At 33.5% G+C, this 22646-nt stretch overlaps 4 protein-coding genes across 9 annotated transcripts; 3 read left to right on the top strand and 1 right to left on the bottom strand.

The window, feature by feature from the left end:
- Positions 1-4357: 4357 nt before the first annotated feature.
- LOC101222324 (wall-associated receptor kinase-like 14) lies at positions 4358-9000 on the top strand. Of its 4 annotated transcripts, none has more exons than XM_011659514.2 (4): positions 4358-4605; positions 4968-5731; positions 7138-7215; positions 7328-9000. In XM_011659514.2, exons 2-4 carry the CDS (start codon positions 5026-5028, stop codon positions 8647-8649), a joined length of 2106 nt encoding a protein of 701 aa, XP_011657816.1. In that variant the 5' UTR covers positions 4358-4605; positions 4968-5025; the 3' UTR covers positions 8650-9000. The 4 variants fall into 4 exon arrangements, with proteins under 4 accessions (XP_011657816.1, XP_011657815.1, XP_031743277.1 ...); XM_011659513.2 differs by having other exon boundaries at positions 4360-4612; XM_031887417.1 differs by lacking the exon at positions 4358-4605 and adding an exon at positions 4646-4796.
- A 29-nt stretch (positions 9001-9029) lies between these two features.
- Positions 9030-10570, bottom strand: LOC101222948 (thioredoxin-like protein HCF164, chloroplastic). Its single transcript, XM_004141895.3, has 4 exons — positions 10199-10570; positions 9860-10078; positions 9644-9747; positions 9030-9560 (listed from the first exon to the last, which is right to left on the bottom strand). Exons 1-4 carry the CDS (start codon positions 10370-10372, stop codon positions 9278-9280), a joined length of 780 nt encoding a protein of 259 aa, XP_004141943.1. The 5' UTR covers positions 10373-10570; the 3' UTR covers positions 9030-9277.
- A 3755-nt stretch (positions 10571-14325) lies between these two features.
- On the top strand, positions 14326-17644 carry LOC101223181 (BTB/POZ domain-containing protein At5g66560). Of its 3 annotated transcripts, none has more exons than XM_031887420.1 (4): positions 14326-14914; positions 15015-15084; positions 15203-16534; positions 16613-17644. In XM_031887420.1, exons 1-4 carry the CDS (start codon positions 14865-14867, stop codon positions 17234-17236), a joined length of 2076 nt encoding a protein of 691 aa, XP_031743280.1. In that variant the 5' UTR covers positions 14326-14864; the 3' UTR covers positions 17237-17644. The 3 variants fall into 3 exon arrangements, with proteins under 3 accessions (XP_031743280.1, XP_031743279.1, XP_004141945.1); XM_004141897.3 differs by having other exon boundaries at positions 14327-14923; XM_031887419.1 differs by having other exon boundaries at positions 14326-15084.
- Positions 17645-20257: 2613 nt separating this feature from the next.
- LOC101222565 (cold-regulated 413 plasma membrane protein 2) lies at positions 20258-22403 on the top strand. Its single transcript, XM_004141977.3, has 4 exons — positions 20258-20884; positions 20958-21065; positions 21166-21236; positions 21997-22403. The coding sequence occupies exons 1-4, from the start codon at positions 20709-20711 to the stop codon at positions 22248-22250; spliced, it is 609 nt and encodes a 202-aa protein (XP_004142025.1). The 5' UTR covers positions 20258-20708; the 3' UTR covers positions 22251-22403.
- Positions 22404-22646: the final 243 nt, after the last annotated feature.

Here is a 22646-nt window from a genome sequence, read left to right as displayed (position 1 = left end):
CTCTCTCTACCTCCTCTTCTCCCTTTTATCTTATCTATGCGTTCTTCCCTAATAATTACTCTTCACAAAATTACATTTAACCCTTTCACTTAACCCTTCCTTCTCATCTAAGTATTAAATCATCTAACTCATGTTTATTATTTCCTCTAAAAACATAATCCATTAGTCTAACCAAAATATAATTGGTTTGATCATGTTTATGGTTGTTTATCATATATTTCATTAATGAGGGATACTCTGATCATCAAATACAATCTAAATACAAAGATAAAAGTGATCAATCTAATTGCATTTGAAAACTACATGAGATTCTTTAATCTTTTTTAACTTTTTTCACATGCATTTATACAGTTTTAAACTTTTACTGTTATAGTTATTGTTGCTACTATGGTATGAGAATTATAAATCTATTACAATTACAGTTATTGTTACAAACATTGTTACCAATTCATCATAAACGGTAATAATTCACGTACGATAATAGTAAGAAGACATGATACCAAATAAAGACAAAATAAATAATATCAATATATAGTAACTAAATTATGTTTACAAAAATGCATCAATAGGCATGATCGAAAGCAATTCAATTGCACTTTACAATTAAGATCGTCTATTATGATTGATATATCAAAAACTTATTACCAATACCCGTTTTGATTAAAGATTAGTAATCAGACACTTAATTATTTCAAAATAAGAAAATGCAATATATGAATGAGACTCTCAAATGACAACTTTCAACAAATATAACATTCTATTTTTTCCCCCACTAATCAAGATTTAAATTTTATGTAATCAAATACATATACATATATATATATATATATATATATATATATATATCCTTTTTTTTAATTATTAAAGAAAAGAACAAGATTCACACTTTATTACATTATCATAAAAATAAGGGGCAAGAAAAATTTAGATATATATAAGAACTATATTATAGGTTTTTTTTCTCTCTCACTACTTGTAACGACAATGCCCCCAATGATTTTTTTTCTCTTAACTAATATAACAATGGTGTGGTTTGAACATATATTAGAATTATAATAATCAAACATTTTTTATTAATCGGAAGTGGAGAGATTTGAATCTCGATTATTAATACGTACATATGTCAGTTGAGCTAAACTTTTGTTGACAATAATCAAACTAAATAATTTTTTTTTATTAAATTAGAATTTAGACAATGATTAAAGTTACTATAAATGAAGTCCATTATTAACACCCAAAAGCGTCCACAAAATTTTCAAAGGCTCATGGGACCATATTCTAAAGGCAAAAAAGCGACATTCTAGCACTTCCATATGTGTACCAAATTGAGGTTGAAGAGTTAAATATCCAAAAGAGAAATATTAGTTATGTCGACCAAATTGATTATAGTGACTAGTTTATTAATGTGACATTACATAATACATAAATATGAATATATAATGTAAAGTATACTCAAAATAGTTTTGGAAGATTATTTATTCCTCAAAATTCTATATTGCTTCAACAAAAACAAATAATAAAATCTAAAAGGAAGAAGAAGAAAAGGTGATTAGCAATAATGAGCACAAAGATGAGTAGTAATAATAATAATGGATGAATAAGAAAAGGTGAGAGGTGATGGTGCTGTGGACAAACAAAAGGCTGTTTGTTGGGATTTATTGGTCAATTTCTTTATAATTTTTCTCGCTGACTTTCTATATATTTTTGTTTCCGCGTCCACTTTCTCACTTCATGCAATTTGCAATTTGCAATTCCCACCCAAAAATCTGCTCCTCTTTTGCCGTTGCTGACCTTTTCCAATATTCCATTTTCGTCCTATATTTTGAATCTACTTTTTCTTACCCTAAATTACTCTTCAAAATACTCTAAATTTCATCCCAATTTTCTCACCAACTAAAATCAAAACTAATAAATCTAATCCATTTCAATAGTTATTATTGTAATTAACAAACATCTAATTGTCAAATAAAAAATTGTATTTAACTATTAACACATACTGATAGTTTGATAGTTCTATCCGTGCTTTATTTGACTAATCATTATTTTAATATGATTTAAGGAGAATTTTTTTAAACACGTTAGATTTTGTAGAATTTGATATTTTAATCAAGGTTTAAAATATCAATGTTGATTGATATATACTAATATATAGAAGTGTTAATTTTATTAAAATTTTGATTTCAACGATATTTCTAGAAAATTATAAAAACAACCAATTTAGAGAAGGATTTTAAATTAGTAAATAAATATTTTATTATTTTCATATAAGTAAACATGTTTATTATTTATATTATGTTTATAGTAGTGTTACTTTCAGGTTTATTTTTTGTGATGGGTGAATTTTTATGATGATATTGATTCATCATTTCTATTAATATTGAATCCATGAAAATGTGAAAATATCAATAAAAACATCCATCCATGGAAATTTAAAACTATAGTTGTAACCTAAAATTTTGGTTTTTAGCGTGAAAACTTAGAAATTTGGTGTAAAATTGAATTAATGGAAATAGTTTTAATTTTTTTTATAATTTTAGTATTTATGAAACTCTTTAATAGTTTTAAGGCCTTTCTTCCACAACTAACAGAAAGAGTATTTTTGAAAGTTTAGGAATTTTTTAAAACTTTTGAATGTGGGTATTTTTTACATAAACATGAAAGTTGAGGGTCACTTTTTATAATTTAGTCTTTTAATTATTTACATCTATAGGTTGCGTTGGTATATTTTATACATTTTTTAACGGTTGATTTTTTAAAATAGAAGTCTTTTAAAAAAATTAAAATACTTGGCAAGCTCAAAAGCTTTTTGAGATATATTTTAATAGTTTCTTTTATCAAAACAGTTTAAATAAAAATAAGTTATTAAGAAATATTTTTTTCCCAAATTTTAGACCGTTGGATTAAGATAATCTTTTAAAAAAATAAGTACATTTTAATAGATTGTGTACATACATATATGTATGTAATGGGTCATAATCAAAATAGTATTTAAATCCAATCTCTTCCTAAACTTAATTTCTAACTAACAATTAGTGTAGTCTTTTTCTCATATGCACCAACCTTAGTTTTATTATTAATCTTTTAAAGGTATTTTAAAAACTCAATCCAAATTTTGGGTAACATGTTATATACTTTCACCTACTAATTAGCTTAAGTTTTTAAGTTGATTTTTATTATATGGTTTAATTTTTTTTTGTTGCGTTATCTGAAAGAAGAAAGGACAACCAAATTTAATATATGTTGACAATTTAGAGAGAGAATAAGTTGAAAAAGTATGTTTAGATGGGAGAAAAGGGAAAACCACAATGATCCTTTCTTTTTTCTTTTCAAAACCACAAACATCAAAGTCTCCCTCCGTGTGGATAACACTGAAATGAGGCTTTATAAGCTATAATTTTGCTGTAACAATATTCTCTCCTTTTTCCTCCAAATTTCCTTACTTTTACTCCATTCTTCATTTATTTTGCATTCACATTTAGCCTTAAATATCCTTTTTAATTTTTATACTATACTTTTCTTTACAACTCACACACCCCATTATTTGTATTTAAGTCATTTTCATTCGTTTAATCGTGCTTAAACGCTAAAATCAACCTAACTTGATAGTTTGTTTGGTTTCTCATCTTCGAATTGTTGTGGTAAAAGAAAATTATGGTTAGTTTAAAACTTATTTTTAAAGTTTTTAGTAATTATGGAAATGTACAATAAACAAACATTCTTCGTTTTAAATCAGTTGTTAGTTAATGAAAGGATTAACTATAAAAGACTACTATTTCATTTTAAATTACAAACTTTATTTTATAATTTTTTTTTTGCAAGAAGGCATTCAAAATTAGATGAACATCCGTGAGATGGGTATTATGACGTGATTACAAAATAAACTACTAATCTAAATGTGTTTTTCATAAACAAAACCTCTTTGGATTTGTGTCTATAGTCACTTAGATTTTAAAATTCCTCTAATATGTTAATATCGTGTTAATAAAAAAACAAATCGTGTAGTAAAACCTCGTCATAACCTTATTAGGACTATGTTCAATTGATTAGGTATATGATTTTGAAACTGTTTGGCATTTAAATGATTCTGGTAGTAGATTTAACTGCCACACGAAAATGGATGACATACACACACACACACATATATATATATGAAGAAAGAAAATAAATGATGTAATAGGAAAATAAATTAATAATAAGGAATAAATGTTGAAAAAGATGAGGGGGTATTTTGGTAATTGAGGTGGGTTGAGTGGGGAGAGAGTGTATTAAAATGATAAAGGGTAGATTGGTCATATTATAAAATGAAAAAAAAATCGTCAAGACGTTCAAAAGTAGAATAAGAAGAAGAGGAAGCTCTCTCTCTGTCTCAATTTCACGGTTCCTTCTTTCTTTTTCTCAGCTTTCCCTTTCCATTTTCCATCAAAATCAACAAAGCCTAGCGATTCGGGTTGTTCTTTACAACATTTTTAGGGATCAATTTTTTCTTTGATTGAAACCTAATCTTTTAATTTTCCTCTGAAATCGACTTCAATGATCGTGTCCACCTCTTCTCTCACCAGCTTACAAGTGTGATCAACAGAGCATTTACTGCCATTGAAGAGCGAGGTCAGAGGTGGAGGTTTCAATTCATTAATGCTATGACCGTAGAAATTGTTCCTTCTTTTTCGTCTATATGAATATGATATATGATATTTGCTTCCATCTCAAGAGTATTTATTAGGATGGATGGCCTCCCAACGGCATCGCAGTCCTGCTTTAAATTCTTCATTTAATTTCAGAGTTTTTGAAATTTCTAGGTTATTTACGAAACTTGTTGACAGAAATCGGACTGGTTGATTTGTTCGCATTTGAAAACCTTTCTGAAATTCTATTGTTTTTTTCTTCTTTTCAAATTCTGCTGATCGTATTGGTGAATAGGCATTAGATTTTTATTTGGCTTAGTTTTGAAGATAAATTTTCTTTTGCAGGGAGGGAGGGGATGATTCTTTTTGTTGTTTGTTCAGTTGGAGTAAGCTGCAGTCAACTATGACTTTGCATCGAAACTGCTTGATCGTTGTAATCACAATTTTCTCGGCTTTTTTAACAATCGCCGAGGGTTTAACGTCCTGCGAAACCGGTAATTCGGCTCAATTTGTACGCCATCCGTTTGGATTCACAGACGTGAAACCAATCAAATTGGGTTGCAGCAAAAATGGCGAGATTCAAATCGGCAGATTCCAGGTTCAGAACATTAATGAAAGAAGTATCATCATCAAACTTCCTACAGGGTGCAATATCCCTATCAATTCACTCTCAGAACTGTCCAGCAAAAACTACAAGCCCACCCTCCGCAACAGTCTCTTCTTGAATTGTACCGAACAACCACTTCCATGCGGAGTCATGGGGAATTTCACCCTGAATCAGCCGACGGACTGCGGCCTTAAGAGTAATAATATGAGCTGTTTCACCAAGACCGAGCAAAATGGATTTCTGCCTCCTTTAAATAAGTGCCACTCCCTTTTGTCCTCTGTATTCGTTAATTTTACGTCAAATTCGACCACTCAGTTCGAGGTCGAGTTTGGGGTCATTGAGTTAGAGTGGTGGGTCTCTCCTTCGTCTGTCGCACAATGCTCAAAAAATGCCAATCGTGAGAACATTACCAGCTCGACGGAGAACCTAGGATTTCGTTGCCAGTGCGAAGAAGGGTTTGAAGGAAATGCTTATGACAACGACGGCGGCGGCTGCCGGAGAGGTTAGTCGTTGAGTCAATTCGGTGGCTACATTCAATTTATTTTTATTTAAAATAGATATTAAATATGAGTAATTTGAATATTCAACGCATTGGGTTGCTGTTTATTTCTAATTTTTTAGTGGGTAGCCTAATATACCTATCTCCAAGGATAAATGGGGAAACTACACGACAAGAAACGGCACATGTTAGCCAATTAGAGGTCGACACCTTGTCCTTTCTAGTCAATGATGCTCATTCTTGTCGAGGGGAAAGGCTAATTAACCATTTGCTTGCTTCCCCGTCTACATTTGATTTGTCCGACGGTGGCAAAAATGGTGGTTAAATTCTGTAAAACCTTGCTAAAATTAGAAATAGGACTTTTTTTTCTATATATTTCCGAAAGATTAAATAGTTCCAAATGGGTAGAAAAAATAATCAAAGGCTGTTCGTTCGGCTTTTTCCCTTTTTTCTTTCTCTCTCTCTGTTTTTTTTTTTTTTTTTTTTTTGGGGGGGGGGGGGGGGGGAGCTTGTTGGATTAAATATTTCAAAATTACAATTTTTTCCTATTCAGTTTAGAATTTTTAAAATGTCTTTTTCATTTTGAGACGTCTTTAAAATAATGTTGGTTAATGGGAAAGTCAATTCTGTACATTTCTGAAAGTTTGGCTATATGTCATATTGGTTCTTGAGGTGGATATGACTTGAGTGTGAAAAGTCAGAAAATTCATTTAGGTGTGAAAACCGAATGCCATGTGCCCATAATAATAATATTAAAGGGAGGGAGAGAGGGAGAGAGGAAGAGAAGTGTGATGCTAATTTTTCAAAGTGTCTGAATGATCTAGAATTGGTCAAAGAGAGAACGCAACATCAATGGATTTTAATTTGGGTTGTTTATAACTATAGCTCATAATATGCGCCATAAATGTTGCCAACTTAGAGTTTTAAAACGAGGTTCCTACTCTCTAGGCTTCTGATAATTTTACAAGTCAAAGAGAGATAGATACCATGGAACATTGTTTTAGAGTAAAACTGCGAAGTCATTGAGGTGTTTAGACCTTGTGGGGGTGAGAGAGAGAGAGAGCTTTGAGTCATTTCTCTACCACAAGCAGCGGTACAGTTACGACTAGGAGTGTAAGACTTTTCTTTTTTTTTTTTTTGGGACGTTCTCCAGTTGTCATAACATGCCATGGCGTCTATTCATTATATATTTCCCTATCCGTTGCTCTTGTTCTAATTAATTTTCCAGGACAGTCAATAAATGAACAATTTTTTTCTTTTGAAACAGAGAATCAAATACTTGAATATTGCAAGTGTTCGAACATAAAGCATTGTTCACTTTTGTGTTCAATTCATTATTTGTCAAGCTGCTTATGTCTGTTGCTTATTTTATTAATTTGTTATGCTGGGCTCCTTGGCAATTACTACAGTTTCTCACAAATGCAACCCTCCAACATACATAACTGGACGATGTGGTGGCGAAAGCAAAGTCGCTGCACTAATTGCAGGTAACTGGACCGTATTTCATTTAAATGTAAATAATATGGTGTCCATCAATTGATAAGGATTTATTATGAAGGAACACGTCAATTGGCTAACTATGGTTCTAACCTAACACAGTTATAATCTCAGGTGTCATTGTAGGGGCGTTTCTAATGGCTGTCTTGACCCTTATCTGTTACTGCATCCGACGCCGCTCAATGTGTCTGAAAGGTCAGATGAGTGCAAAGCGGCTTCTAAGTGAGGCTGCCGGAAATTCCAGTGTTACTTTATACCCCTACAAAGAAATAGAAAGAGCCACTAATGGCTTCTCTGAGAAACAACGTCTGGGAACTGGAGCCTTTGGTACAGTCTATGCCGGAAGGCTTCACGAGGATGAGTGGGTTGCTGTAAAAAGGATCAAATACAGAGACCACAACAGCATTGACCAGGTTATGAATGAGATAAAACTCCTTTCCTCGGTGAGCCACCCAAATCTGGTCCGCTTACTTGGCTGCTGCATCGAGGAGGGCCAACAGATCCTTGTATACGAGTTTATGCCCAATGGAACTCTCTCTCAACATCTCCAGAGAGAGCGTGGAAATGGACTCCCGTGGACAACACGGCTCACTATAGCAGCCGAGACTTCTCGTGCAATAGCATACCTTCATTCTTCTGTGCACCCACCAATATATCACAGAGACATCAAATCGAGCAATATACTCCTGGATCATGGTTTCAAATCAAAAGTTGCAGATTTTGGTCTCTCTCGACTTGGTATGACAGAAATATCGCACGTCTCAACAGCTCCCCAAGGAACCCCAGGCTACGTTGATCCACAATACCATCAAAATTTTTATCTTTCAGACAAAAGTGACGTATATAGTTTTGGAGTAGTCCTAGTAGAGATAATAACAGCATTGAAAGTGGTTGATTTCACTCGTCCCCAAAGTGAAGTAAACTTAGCTGCACTTGCCATTGATAGGATTGGGAGAAACTCTGTGGATGAACTAATTGATCCTTTCCTCGAGCCACATAGAGATGCTTGGACCCTCTACTCTATTCACAAGGTGGCTGAGCTTGCATTCAGATGCCTTGCTTTCCACAGCGACATGAGACCTTCAATGACAGAAGTAGCAGAGGAATTGGAAAGCATCAGACGCAGTGGATGGACATCAATGGAGGAGCATTTTTGTGGAGCATCATCTGCAGGATCAGCTTGTTCATCTCCTCGTAGCATAAGCGAGAGATCCATAAGTGGCATAACAATTAAGAAGGCCGGGCTGCTTGCAGGATTGGGAAGCCAGAGATTGATAATCCCGCCGGAGAACAACCATAATAAGGACTATCTACCTCCTGTGGAGGAGGTTATGGATAGCTCCCCAGTTTCAATACAGGATCCTTGGTTAAGTGAACAAAGCTCCCCTTCAACAAATAGTTTATTGGGTAATGTAGCACGGTGAAAAGAGAAGAAGAAGAAGAAGAGGAAGATCTTTTGTAGGACATTTAACCTTTTACATTTCACCATTATTTGTGTACCCTACGGAATATCTTATATTGTGTCATCATTGTTTTTAACCTCCTTATTGATAGAATTGTAGATGCCAATGCCATTTTCCAAAAAATGTGAAGCATTCTTCACTCGTCTTAAGGGAATGCCACATGCCAAGCGATAGGACATTTTCTTCACATGAAGTTCAGATCCAAGCCATGGGATCGGCTTATCTGATCGATTACAATTCTTGTATTACTTGTTTCATTTTTCCAAAACATGTACAAAAGTAAAAGTAATGAGATTATCATAATTGAGTAAATAAAGATTGCAGAACACCACAAAAATATGAAGGATTCAACCTGGTTACTTGTTCTTTTAATCATTAAACCCACCAGTAGTTAACATAAAAAAGCAGATATTTACAATCAAGAGAAGAAATAAAGACTTATTTACTATCAAGAGAAGAAGTTATGTCCATAGTACAATAAACAATTGGATATATGGTATAAGATGGACTAACTATATCTGGAATACCTATCAAAGAGTATTTGAATTGGCAACTTGTTGACCTAATGCTTCAAAGAAAGGAAGAGAATCTACCCATGACTTCTTGGATCAGAAACTTGGTGCACTTTCCTTGCTTCAGCACTTGAAAATTGTCCCACAACACGAGCATGAGGTATCGATGCTTCTCCACGAGCAAGAGCGTCTACATTCTCCAGCAGATATTGTCTTGGAAGTCGACCAACTACATTGCCCTCTTCATTCCCCTGTTTGTCTAAAAAAGCAAAATGTGGAATACCCTCAACACCAAACTCATCAAGCTCCTGCTCCCACTTTGTATTATCAACATTAAGCATTACAAAATTCACACGGTCCCTGGAAGAACAAAGATCTATTTACCTTCCTTAAATTCAAACAACAAAAAATTCTTGTAAACAAGCATTTCCATAAAGTATTACTTGAACTGTTGCTCAACTTTGTATACATCTGGAGCCAATTCCCTACAAACTTCACACCAATCTGCATAGAACTCCACAACAGTGGGCTTCCCATTTGAAAGAGCCTGAATCATCATATGAATCTTCATCATGAGCTCTAATTACTTGAAGAATGTGAAATCATAATCATGTAAAACAAAGAGATTGCTAGAACTATTAGATTCCAAATTTCCAAACCTCTTCATAAGGCAAAGCCGCAGCAGCTAAGTCCTTCAAAGAAACACCAAAATCCAATCGACTTGACGAGAAAAGTGCCAGTGCTGAAACCGTGGAAACTATAGCAACTCGTCTATTGATATCTTTATTGGGAAACTCAGGAAAACCCTGATTACTTGAAGAGCTAGCGGCTTGGCCAGTGGTGTCACCGGGTGATTCAGGACCGTTCGACGATTTTTCCTGAAAGCGAGAATAAAATTGAATTGGTTTCGATTTCAGGGAATTAGGGCTAATATGGTTGACTCAATAATTGAAGAAAATTAAGCAAAAACAATAAGAAGAGAAGAGATTGAAGCATACCGGAGCGGAGGTGGTGTCGTGCGATTCGGGAAGCGTTTGGCAGGCTAATGGAGGAAATCGGCGGGGGGAAGATGGAAAGCGGGCGGCGGAGGGTTGAAGGAGAGGGTGAGGGATACGAAAACAGAGAGGAATTCGGTGGAGAGCGATGGAATTTGAAGGAGCAAAGCGAGCCATTGGAGAATTACAAATGTGAGGGAATGACGTTTTGGGAGTTCATAACGAGATAAGTTTAGTCATTCAAATCTTTTCATTCGACTTTTTCACTTTGGATTAGGCAGTTTGCTTAGTTAATTCATTACCCAAAAGTTAACCTTATGAGCAAACAAATTCACAATTAAACATCTGAAAAGAAGAAAAAAATGAGTCCAATTTGGTTCAATTGAGATAATTGGTTTAGGCATGACAAGAAACTTATAATACACTCACTAATGACAACAATACCTAGTTTTACATATATTTAATCTTATTTAATGTATTATTTAACTCAATAAAGGGTGAGAAGCAGTTCATCACCTCTTTGGCATCCAAATCGACCATAATAGAAGGATACTGAGAGAAATAGGATTATTGAGACTCTTGACAATCACTTGTGCAGAGCTTCCAACAATTTGATAAACCATTCTTGAGAAGAGATGTGGGCTGGGCTAAAGATGAAGGTGGGGGTTGGGATTGAAAATGTGGGTGACTGTGGGTATTGTGGGTTGGGGTGTGTTTGTTCATAATTAATAAAAACTTTTTTTTATAAAAAAAAAAAACACAAAATATTATATTATTGACCCACTTTTGTGAGGTTTAGAAATAAATGCACAAATTCTTAAGAACTCGGAAACAAAAATGATCATCGAATTAACTTAAAACTATTCTTGTTTTATTTTAAAATTCAATAATAATGTATGTGTTGTTGGTGTATAATGTTGAGCTGTGGATTGCAAGCAAAGGCAGCAAAGAATATGGAGAGAGTTTCTTGGGAGCCATGTGGTCAGTTAATCCAGCAAGTAGCAACCCACAAAAAGCCCTTAAGATGTATGTGGGCAACACCCTCCCCAACATCTATAGATGGGGGTGCACTGCCCCTTCACTTTAATGCCCTGCCCCCTTTTATCTCTATCACATTACTTCAAATAATCCATTAAACTTTGTTTAATTTGCCTCATACATTCCTAGAAACTACCAACAAAATACACTTTTTCATCCATATCTATATACTCTTCATTAATCTCTCCTCTCATTTCTAAATCTTTTTTTTTATATATATATCAAAAGTCGATACCAAAAAGAAAAGGAGGTATTTCAGTTAAAGCAAAGCTTATCAACAACAACAATAATAATATTTATATGTATATTTGAAATTAAAGCATTTTGAATATGAAATATAAGATTATATATGTTGAGCTACGTGGTTAATTCTTAGGTATGAAATAAATAAAGTAAATGAGTGTGGGTTTGTATGAATAAATAAATAAATTAAAGTAATGAAAGAATGTGTATTTTTGTGGATTTTGTGCCCCTCAATGGCCATAACTTACCTGAATTTCTTGGGGGTTTGTGCCTCTTTGGACGTTTACGTTTCCTTTCCCCCTCCTCCTGTTTTCAAAAGTGCTTTGCCCACTTCACATTTTTAAATTACCACTAACGTCGGAGTTAGGATACTTATTTACCACTCAACATTCCAACTTTCAATTCTATCAAATTATTCATAAAAATAAGGAATACAAAACTTTAAGTAATAAATTAATAAACCCTTTTAAATAAATTAGAACACTTGTGAACCAATGTTGTTAAAAACATGAGATTTAAGGCTTGATCTCATCTTTACGATTTTAGTTAAAAGAAGAAGTAAAATGCATAAAAATATTCGAGATATCTTAAAATTCATTGTCCTATCTACTTAGTACATAAATTCAAAATAGCATGGTTAATTAGGCAAATATAATTATGTTAATTAATAAGTAGAGAAAAACATTTATAATTTGATAATATAAGTTGATTATTCCCTTAAACAAATAATTAGATTGAAGATTAACATGGGGGGTGAAAGACAAACCTAGAAAAACCTACTAGATTATTCTTAACTAAAAAAAAAAAAAGATTTGGCATTACATTGTCTTTGTTTGTCTTCCTTCTCATCTTAGAGACTTATTATAATTTCATATCCAAAATCCAAACCATGTGTTTCAATTATTACTTCATTCCCTTCTTACCATTCCTGCAATCTTCTTTCTTTTTTGTATATACATATTTTAATTGAATCAAGATTTTCCAACCCCAAAATAAAGGGAAAATAATTAAGGGAAAAGATTCACTTTTAGAAGTAAGTGGGGTTTGTCTGTCTACCAAAATATAATCTAATCTTCTTTACAATTTTATAATGTTAAAGTTGAAATCATTGCATAATTATGTATTTCCCATATGGTTTCTACTATTTTATGATTAATAATAATACATATGCCCCCTTAATCAACATAGTAATTAATACCCCCATGCGCCTTTCTTTTCATTTTCTCTAACATCCACATCATTGCTTACCAATACATTACACCTCCATTATTGGTCTAATTTTCTTTTTTATATCTCAACAAATAACATAATCTCTCTATTTTGTAACTTATAATGAAAAATTAAAAAGTAGAAGAAAGTATTTTTGGGAGAGAAAATGAGATTGAAATCCAAAATATTTGGATACATAAAGGGTTCACAAAATACATATGGATGACCCCACATCATTCCCATTCCCATTATATTGGTGAATTGCCCTAAGGTCTCATCTCATCTTATTTGGGTAGGCTTGCCATTATTATGAGTAATTCCCTCCTGCTGAGGTCACCCTTACACTTTAGGCCCATTCATAACTCATACGAGCTGTCCCAAAGATTCTTTATCCATTTTTCTTTACTTATCAAACCTATTTTAGAAAAAAGCTATCTAATTCCCTTTTCTATAGAACAACGTATCAGGAGGAGGAGGAGAGATCATTCACCCAAACTCCCATCTCATTTTATAAAACAAAGATTGAGCTTGTTGAAGCGGCACAGGCAGAGTAGGTGGATAATATAGCAAAACTTGTCAATTCTATGAGAACTTTCCTATATTTGCTATGTTTATATATATGTTAATGTTTTAAATATAATTTTTTACCTATCTAATTCTAACTCAACTCAATGCATTTAGTAGTATTGGAGATGGTGGTGTCTAAAGTTTATATCATACTCTGATAAAATTTAATTTTCACAAAAATAGACGAAAGAGATAAGATTGCAATTTACAAGTAAACGAACCTCAGAATCCAAGCTTGATCTTTTTCTCCCAAATGTAAATTCTTCTTCTGAAATTGAAGAATGGAATCTTTTTAATAATTATAATATAATGAAATTTTGGGTAAGAAACTTTCTAATAAGATTTTATTAGATCCAGTCATTACGAAAAGTTAATGACAATTTGGTTTAATGGAAATAAAAGAGTTTCTTTTTTTGGTATTCTAAGTAATTACTCCTCACTCACTTTTGAAGAAACAGTTCTAATTTATATTTTTTAAAAGTACAATTTATAATGTCATAAATTATGAAAGTAACCAATTTATGAATAGCTTAGCTAAAGTATGTATTAATAACTAAAACAAAATTAAATTTATAAATAATTCAAGAGTTTTCTTCTCGGTATATAATCTAAAAACTAAGATAAAATAGAGTTGTATTTATGTTTCTTAATTTGTGTTAAATGATGTATTTCTAAACCAAAAAATGAAAGTATAGTTAATTACTAAATATTAGGAGCTTGAATGTAAACTACGTACAATTTTTGAATAGTAAATGTTTTGTAAAATCATATGCTAAGCATATTATATGCTTCTCCAAAAATATAATTCATATGTACTAATAAATAAAGAAAGAAAAGAAAAGAATGGGTAATAATATAGGGATATTCTATTTGAAATATAGAAACTAAAACTTTTGTGTTAATAAATAAATAAACAACAAAGCTGAAATGATTAAAAAACAAAATAAAATGTAACCGACGGTCTGGAAATTAGGGTCCTAGCAAAGCAAGAAACTCTTTTTTTTTTTTTTTTTTTTTTATGAGAATAGAAAGAAGTTAGAAAATATCCAAAATTCAGATTATTTGAGGATGAAGAAAGAAAGAAAAGAATTGAATGAATTTAATTTGATGGAAGTTTTTAAAAATTGGAGTGGGTGAGATTCTGACCTGATTCGTAGACCAAGAGAGCAACGAAGAAAAAAGAAATTTTGTTGAAACCCCATTTGTCGGATCTGAGAAGAAAAGAGTTTTTCTTTCTTTCTTTCTTTTTTTAATTACCCTTTTTAATTCCCATTGAGCATTCTTCGCCTTTTGATGATGCTCCTCCCCCCATTGTCAGATTTATTCTTCTGAAGAAAGGAAATCGCAAGCAGCTAAAGCACAACCAAACATTTTTCTGCCCCCCATCACTCCTTGTTTTTCTTTTTATCTTCTTCTTCCTTGATCCTAAGTCAAGTCCATTTCACCCATACTAAAACACTCCTAAAAGGATCTCACTTCTTTCCATTTGTTCGTTTGTTTCTTTGTGTTTATCTTCTAAACAAACCCCCCCACAGATTTCTGTGCAACAAATGTATCTGGGTTTCTAGTTTCAGGGACTGATTCTTCTTCGAGGTGTGGCAGTGTACAGAAAATGGCTACTGAAATACAAGCTGCACCTGCAGAGAACCCCAGCTCCAAAAGGCAAGCTTGGTGAGTTCTGAGTTATTATGTCTTCCCCATTTTTAGACCTTTGGTTTAAGCTCTCATGTCAACACTTCTTTTCTGGGTTTTGTTTTCACAGGTTCTGCACCACTGGTTTACCGAGCGACATTGTCATCGAAGTGGAGGATATGGCTTTCCATCTCCATAAGGTCGCCTCCTGAATCTTGTTGCTAATTTTGTTTGACTACTACTTTTCTGTCCTTGGTTGATTTGGTTGTGTCGGATTGTTCCTCTTGAGTTATGGGCTAATAGTTTGTAAATTTTCAGTTTCCTCTAATGTCAAAGAGCCGGAAGCTTCACAATTTGATAACCGAGCAAGAAGCAAATTGCTCTACTCCTACCAGAGAGAATCAAAATAAAACCGCTGAAGCAGAGCAACAGGAAGAAGAAGACGAAGACGAAGAAGAAGATGATGAAGGTGAGGAAGATCACTGCCATATAGTGCTCTCTGATTTCCCCGGCGGTTCTGATATTTTCGAAATGGCATCTAAATTCTGCTACGGCGTGAAGATCGACCTCAACTCTTCCAATGTCGCTCCTCTCCGCTGCGCCGGAGAGTTTCTGGAAATGACGGAAGAGTACAGCGTAGAAAACCTAATCTCAAAAACCGAAAAATATCTCTCCCAAACTGTACTCAGAAGCATCAAAGAATCAATTAAAACGCTGAAATCTTGTGAGCCTGTAATGCCTCTGGCCGAGACCTTAAGCATTACGCAGAGATGTATCGATTCGATCGCTTCGAAAGCGCCATCCGCCGATCCAGCTTTGTTTGGATGGCCAGTCAGCGATGGAGCCAATAGCGCTCAAGATCAATCGAAGCAGATGCTTTGGAACGGAATTGAAACTGGAGGGCGAAAGAAGAGCGGTGGTAGAGGAAGCAAGGGAGGGTCATGGTTTGAGGATCTCGCCCAGCTCAGTCTGCCTCTGTTTAAGCGGTTAATTTTCTCCATGAGAGATCGAGATGTGAGCTCGGAGATTATTGAGAGCTGTTTAATGAACTACGCTAAGAAATATATTCCAGGTATATCCAGGTCCAACCGGAAGCCATCGTTACCATCTGCCTCTTCCTCTAGTATGCCTACGGAGACTGATCAAAAGGAGTTGTTAGAGACCATAATCAGTAATCTTCCATTGGAGAAAAGCTCAAAAACTCCAACCGCAACAAGGTTCCTCTTCGGACTACTGCGGACGGCCAATATATTGAATGCTTCGGAAGTTTGCAAAGCTGCTTTAGAGAAGAAAATAGGATCGCAACTGGAACAAGCAACACTGGACGATCTTCTAATTCCGAGCTATTCGTATCTGAACGAGACCTTATATGACGTTGATTGTGCAGAGAGGATCTTATCTTACTTCTTAGAGGGACTCGAAGAGAAAAATGCAGAGGTAGCTGAAGTTAATCAAGCTGTAGTCGAGGATGATGGTACCAGATCGCCAGCGTTAATGCTCGTCGGTAAGTTGATAGATGGATATCTCGCGGAGATTGCCTCAGACGGCAATCTGAAGGCGGAAAGATTCTACAACCTCGCAATTTCTCTCCCTGAACAGGCTAGACTCTTCGATGACGGTGTTTACCGAGCCGTCGATGTGTACCTCAAGGTTCGCAAAAAACAATCTCCTAATTTTCACTCTGCAATTCGTCATTAGTAAATTAATTTTGAAAATCCTTTTTGATAGGCCCATCCATGGATCTCCGAAGCAGAACGCGAGAAGATATGTGGAGTAATGGACTGCCAAAAGCTGACACTAGAGGCATGCACTCACGCTGCTCAGAACGACCGTCTTCCACTCCGAGCAGTAGTGCAGGTGTTGTTCTTCGAACAGCTGCAGCTCCGTCACGCCATCGCTGGAACACTCATGGCTGCGGAGACAGTACCGGCGGATACCGGAAGATTCTCAGGCGTATCCCGTCGTGAAACGGAGGATGTGGAACGGGGAGTGGGAGAGGAATTGGAGGAGGAGGAGGAGGAAATCCCGGCGGGAGCAATAGTGCACGAGAATGGCACGTGGAGAGAGACGGTGAGAGAGAATCAGATGCTTCGGTTAGATATGGATAGTATGAGGACGCGGGTGCATCAGCTTGAAAGAGAGTGCTCAACGATGAAGAAAGTGATCGAGAAGATCGATAAGGCCGGGAGCCCACAAGGTAATGGAGGAAGATGGCGAGCGTCGTTGATCAGACGGTTGGGATGTAAGTTCAAAACCCAGGTATGTGATTCACATGAATCAGCGGTCCTGGATGGCCGAAGAGGACGAAACCACCAGCACCAGCACCAGCACCACCACCATCATCAGCCATAGAAACGATAACAGGTCAGCTTTCCTCTGTGCTTGAGTGGGTCCAATTGCTCATTGTACGGAAGTTAACAGTGGATGCCACGCAGGCTTACTTCCTCCCTTACCCTTACCCTTACCCTTACCCTAAACCCTTTCCCTTTCCCTTTCTTTCCTTTTCTTTCTTTCTTTCTTCTTTTTGGGGTTAAAAGAAATTTGGGAGTTGTAATTTTACAAATTTTGTGATTTGGGTAAAATCAAATTGTTGCTGCTACCACGCACCGTTTTGATTGTGGCACGCCTTTTCGAGCAATGGGTAGTGTAGGTTAATTTAAGTTAGTATGAAACGGACGAATGAGATACGTGTGGCCTCTCTCATTTTTATTTGTGAATCAATTAGTTCTTAATTAATTGCACATTGCAATTTGCAATCAATTATCCCCTATTTTTGTTTAGATTCTAATATTGAAGAATCATAAATAATAGGATCAAAATTAAATGATATCATTATCAATTTGAAACAAGGTAGTCAAGTTTCATCCTTTCATGCCCGGTTGGATTTGGTACTTAAATTTTAAAGCAAATAGTACTTTTAATATTTCAATTGATTGTTTTAGTGGGAAATATGATTACAATTATTTTCCTTTTAAAAAAAAGTACAGTTGAAAGAAAAGGTGGTAGTTCATTAGTAAAAGTTGTTGGCCTTGGTGATTATTAATTGACTTTTGAACTTGGGTAAAGCTTTATATAAACCATCAATCATCCATCCATTGACATCTAGATTAATATATATATATATGTATGTATGTAGTAAGTAAAGGAAGGAGAAGAATGTTAAAAGAAATGAAACTAAAATGGTTAGGAAGAGTTGGTAGTGATATGTAATATGTAAAGGAATGTAGAGAAAGGTCTTTAAAGGCGGCGCGACTTTTGAAGAAGAGATTCAAATTTAGGTGTAAAAAGCAAATCATGAAATAGAGGCTCTAATAATTGAATTGCATGCATTCTTACATTCATTCATTCCTCTCTCCCTAAAGTAAGTAAATAAATATGTATTTTTAATTTTATTTTGGTTAATGATTAAGCATTTTGAGTCAAACAAAGCCTATCAACTTTCTACCCCTTCTTGTTTCTTCTACCCTCCTCTTCATCATTATGTTTCTTTTCATCTTTTCTTTTTTCTTTGCCTTTTTGTTTCTTCTTCATTTTTATACACATTTTATTCCATCCTTTCATGTTCTAAAGCTTAAAGGCTTCATACTTACCTTCTACCTACAATCCTCAAAATTATATCCAATTTGCTTTCTGTATTTTGAATTCTTCCCCTCTATTCTTTTAGTTTCTTTTTAGTTATTAAGAATGTTTACTCTCTCATCTCAAACAGTTTTATTCTCTTCTCCAATGATGTCAAAATAATTAATATGAGAACTGTTAACATACTCTGCAACAAAGCTTACATTTTATCATTTAGAGTTATTTTTATCGTAATTGGTTAAATAATAATAATAATAATGTTCGTGAAAAAATAATATGCGAATATGTTTTTATAAATTATAAAGAAAATGTTAGTAGATACCATTTTGTTTTGAAAAAAAAAATCTATAAACTAACTATATGTGTGGACTAATTTAAAGATTCATTGAAAGCATACCGCTAAAATTTGAAGTTTGAAATTCAAAAATATAAAAAGAAGAATGAAACAAACCTCAATAACATAAATAATAAAGAAATTTTCACAAGATAGAAAAATTGTCAATCTATTTTTAAAAGTAGAATTAAAAAATAACGACACACTCACGTTAGTAGTAAAAATTAGTATTTATCACTATATAATGTTAGAAGTAATTTTCTTGTTTATAACTTATGAATTAGTTTTTGATCTTTCTATTAAAAAAAGTTTCTAAATAATATATTATCTTGAAACCATTATAAATATAATATTTGTTTTTTTTGAAAAAAAGACAAAGAGTATTATACATTTTGATAAAGAAAAGTATTGGAGTTGATAATTGAATTAGGATATTGATTGGAGTAGTGAATCATAATAGTAAATGTAGTCAGAATTGTTTATGAAGGAGTGAATTTCACTCAACTCAAACCCTAATACAACTACCTCAATATAATAATTAATTGATTTACTTTTTTTGGAAGATGTAATTAATTTAATTTCACATATATTGTATTCTTTTATGTCATCTCTTAAGAAATCGTATCACATAGGTTAATAATGAGGATCATATTTTATAATTTCCATTTAATAATAAATATATATATGAACAATAAATAGCCATTTAAATCAAAGATCAACAAATTGTTGGCTTAAATACTATACCTTTTTTCGCAAAGGGAAAAAACCACACTTTTAAGTAAGGTTTAAGTTTTGGTTAAACCATTTTTAATTAATTTTAATGTTAGATTCTTTAATAGACAGAGGTTTTTTTTTAAAAAAATAAAATTAAGTAAGAATACAACATTTAGAAATTTAGAGACGAGAAAAATTAAACTTAAAAGTAAGGGTGCAACAAAAATCGACCAAAATTTTGAAAACTAACTCATTGATTTGGTTCTACTTTTTTATGTAAAATTGGACATATTGAATAGTATTTAAAGAAAACTGAAAATTATTGGTTCAAGAAACGGAACCGAACCAAACCAAACGAGGGATGTATTAGATGCATTTGTATAAGATATAATATCAATTATTTCTTTTAAGTATTTTATTATCTTGAATAATAGTGGATTCAATTATTACTTCTACTTTGATTCTATATTCATGTATGTTTGTTATTTGAAAAAAAAAACACTCGATTATTATCTAAAATAAAAGAAACAAATTATCCATTTTTTTTAATAAAAGAACTAATACGAGAAAAGTGAAAATAAAATTGTGGAAAAGAAAACTAGACTTTGGCTTAAGTCATATTTTTAAATTTTAAAATTAATAGATTGATTAGATATAAAAAAAGAATATAAAGTCTAATAAGACGTGAAAATTAAGATATGTAAATTTTGAAAAATATGAGATAGTAAGAATTTGATGAAGACTGAAGATACCTTTTGAAGTTCATAAATCAGATAGAGATTACACGCAAATTAAAACTTATTACACTTTTTGAAGATGAGGGAAAGAATTAAATGCATGAAATACTAAAGATAGAGCTCATGGAGAATTAAATGGCCAATGAAAAGGAAAAATTAGAAGTAAGGATATGAATATAGGATAGGAGATGGACCAAGTAAGCTGAGAATTTGGGTGAGACAGTCAAACGCAAAACTAATCTGATCCGAAACTTCATACCCTTTTTTTTTTCATTCTCTAACACTAACTCTGCTGAAAACAAGGAGCCTGACCAATCCCCGTTACATTTTCCTATTACCTAGTTCTTCTCGATTTTTTGAACTATAAAAATGCATTCCAGGTGTTTGTATAAATGCCGCACAGGCTCTTGTTTCCCAAAGCTTTCTCATTTTTCGTTTCCTTGTAGACCCAGAAGCAAAAATGGGGAGGATGGCGTATTTGGCTCTCAATAGTGATCCTCTAATGGAGGAGTTGATTAATTCTGATATCCATGAGCTTAAAATTGCAGCCACTAGGCTTCTTGAACATGCCACCAAGCTCGGTGGAAAGGGTCTTGGCACTTCCTTTTTTAAATGGCTTGCTTCCTTTGCTGCCATGTGGGTGCTTTATTTCTAATATAAGGGCTTTTGTTTTGTTTCTGACATTCTAAAATTTAACATCATTATGCAGTTACCTGTTGATTTTGGATCGTACGAACTGGAGAACAAATATGCTTACTTCACTTCTTGTCCCTTACATTTTCTTCAGTCTTCCTCAAGGGATTTTTAACTTACTGAGGTGATACTCACTCTGTGTTCCTTGTTGGTTTAATTTTTAAGCTTTATCCAAAGGTATTTCAATGTTAACTAATATTGTGTTTATTCTTGATTTTCTTAAGAGGGGATGCTGGGAAATGGATTGCCTTCGTTGCAGTGGTATTGAGGCTCTTCTTTCCGCGACATTTCCCAGGTAAGCACCATGGTTATTTGTTTACTTTTTCACCACTTTTCTTGTCGATCGGTATCCTGTCGCTGTGTATGATGAAAGGTTGTTTTGAATTTATAATACATTTCAATCATTAACTACAAAAAGGCATTTGTCAATCAGTACAACCTTGTATTTGTTGAGGTGACATGATGAATTATTTAAACTCGGCGTAGCGAGTGCTTGATAGAGAACGTGGCTTTGATACTTGACATAATAATGCAAGAAAAAGCTTCAGGTTTAAAAATGTTTTTCCTCCCTCTAAACTTTTGATCATTTTGCCTCTTTTGACTTGTAATCTCTCCTATTATGATCTAAGAGATCATGTTTGATAATCATTTGGTTTTTTTTCTTTTCTTTTTTAAGATTAAGCCTATAAACACTCGTTCTCTTTCTAAACATTTACTTTCTACTTTGTACCAATGTTTTTAAAAATCAAGCCAAGTTTTGAAAAGTAAAAAAAAAAAAAAGAAAAATTGTTTTTAAAATTTGACTAAGAATTAACTCTTTTACTTTAAAAAGATGCAAACCAGTATGAAAGTTATGGGTGAAAATAGCTTTAATTTTTAAAAACTATTAACCAAACGAGACATTAACTTACAGAAACACATTTTCAAATTTGAAGCACTGCTGATCTTGGTCAATGTGAGTGATATGTCACAGGCAGTTGAGCTATACTTAACTCGGTCATATCTTCAATAGTTCGTTACAACAAAAAAAAATGAATTGAAGTTGGTTTTTGCAGATTGGTTGGAGATTCCAGGGTCATTGATTCTGCTTCTAGTGGCAACACCAGGGTTCTTTGCACATACATTGAGAGACCACTGGGCTGGGGTAGTGATATGTTTGATAATTGGATGTTACCTTCTCCAAGAGCACATTCGTGCATCTGGTGGCTTCAGAAACTCTCTTACTCAAACTCATGGAATTTCCAATACCATTGGAATCATCCTCCTCCTTGTGTTCCCTGTTTGGGCCATGGTTGCTCGTTTCTTCTAGCTCTCTATACAGCTCTCTCCCTTCCCATTTCTTCATTTTTGCATCTCTACCTTTGTAAAACTGAAGTAAAAGATTTTGTAACTTCTTTTTTCTTTGATAAGTGCAACAAAAACCCAACTTGATAAAGCTAGTAATACATTAAATTTAGTTTCACTCATCGATTTAAGTTTTTGAGTTAATTAATAAACATGGTATCAGAATGACGTGGTTTTAAAGCAAATTCACTGATCGAAAAGAGTTTTAGAATGCTATATAATATTAGTTTATTAAATTTAATCCTTATTCATTAGTTTAACCTATTTGATCTAATTGAAAATTTACCAGCACTTGTGTTGTAACTTTAGATCATCATTGATATGTAATTTTATTATAGCTAGCATCAATAGAGTTGAGCAT

Source organism: Cucumis sativus, chromosome 6 (genome assembly GCF_000004075.3).
Source record: "Cucumis sativus cultivar 9930 chromosome 6, Cucumber_9930_V3, whole genome shotgun sequence".
Classification (NCBI taxonomy): Eukaryota; Viridiplantae; Streptophyta; class Magnoliopsida; order Cucurbitales; family Cucurbitaceae; genus Cucumis; species Cucumis sativus.
The sequence above is the reverse complement of the archived record's forward strand: the minus strand, read 5'-3'. Positions and strand labels throughout refer to the sequence as shown.

Excerpts from the sequence above, each read along its gene's own strand:
- LOC101222324 (XM_031887417.1), top strand. The coding sequence starts at position 4,726 with ATGGCCTCCCAACGGCATCGCAGTCCTGCTTTAAATTCTTCATTTAAT. Across the intron at positions 4,797-4,967 it reads AGAGTTTTTGAAATTTCTAG|GGAGGGAGGGGATGATTCTT; the intron begins GTTATTTACGAA and ends TTTCTTTTGCAG. Across the intron at positions 7,216-7,327 it reads AGTCGCTGCACTAATTGCAG|TTATAATCTCAGGTGTCATT; the intron begins GTAACTGGACCG and ends AACCTAACACAG.
- LOC101222565 (XM_004141977.3), top strand. The coding sequence starts at position 20,709 with ATGGGGAGGATGGCGTATTTGGCTCTCAATAGTGATCCTCTAATGGAG. Across the intron at positions 20,885-20,957 it reads CTTGCTTCCTTTGCTGCCAT|TTACCTGTTGATTTTGGATC; the intron begins GTGGGTGCTTTA and ends ATCATTATGCAG. Across the intron at positions 21,237-21,996 it reads CTTTCCGCGACATTTCCCAG|ATTGGTTGGAGATTCCAGGG; the intron begins GTAAGCACCATG and ends TGGTTTTTGCAG.
- LOC101223181 (XM_031887419.1), top strand. The coding sequence starts at position 14,941 with ATGTCTTCCCCATTTTTAGACCTTTGGTTTAAGCTCTCATGTCAACAC. Across the intron at positions 15,085-15,202 it reads TGGCTTTCCATCTCCATAAG|TTTCCTCTAATGTCAAAGAG; the intron begins GTCGCCTCCTGA and ends GTAAATTTTCAG. Across the intron at positions 16,535-16,612 it reads CCGTCGATGTGTACCTCAAG|GCCCATCCATGGATCTCCGA; the intron begins GTTCGCAAAAAA and ends CCTTTTTGATAG.
- LOC101222948 (XM_004141895.3), bottom strand. The coding sequence starts at position 10,372 with ATGGCTCGCTTTGCTCCTTCAAATTCCATCGCTCTCCACCGAATTCCT. Across the intron at positions 9,748-9,859 it reads CGGCTTTGCCTTATGAAGAG|GCTCTTTCAAATGGGAAGCC; the intron begins GTTTGGAAATTT and ends ATGATGATTCAG. Across the intron at positions 9,561-9,643 it reads AAAGTTGAGCAACAGTTCAA|GGACCGTGTGAATTTTGTAA; the intron begins GTAATACTTTAT and ends TTGTTCTTCCAG.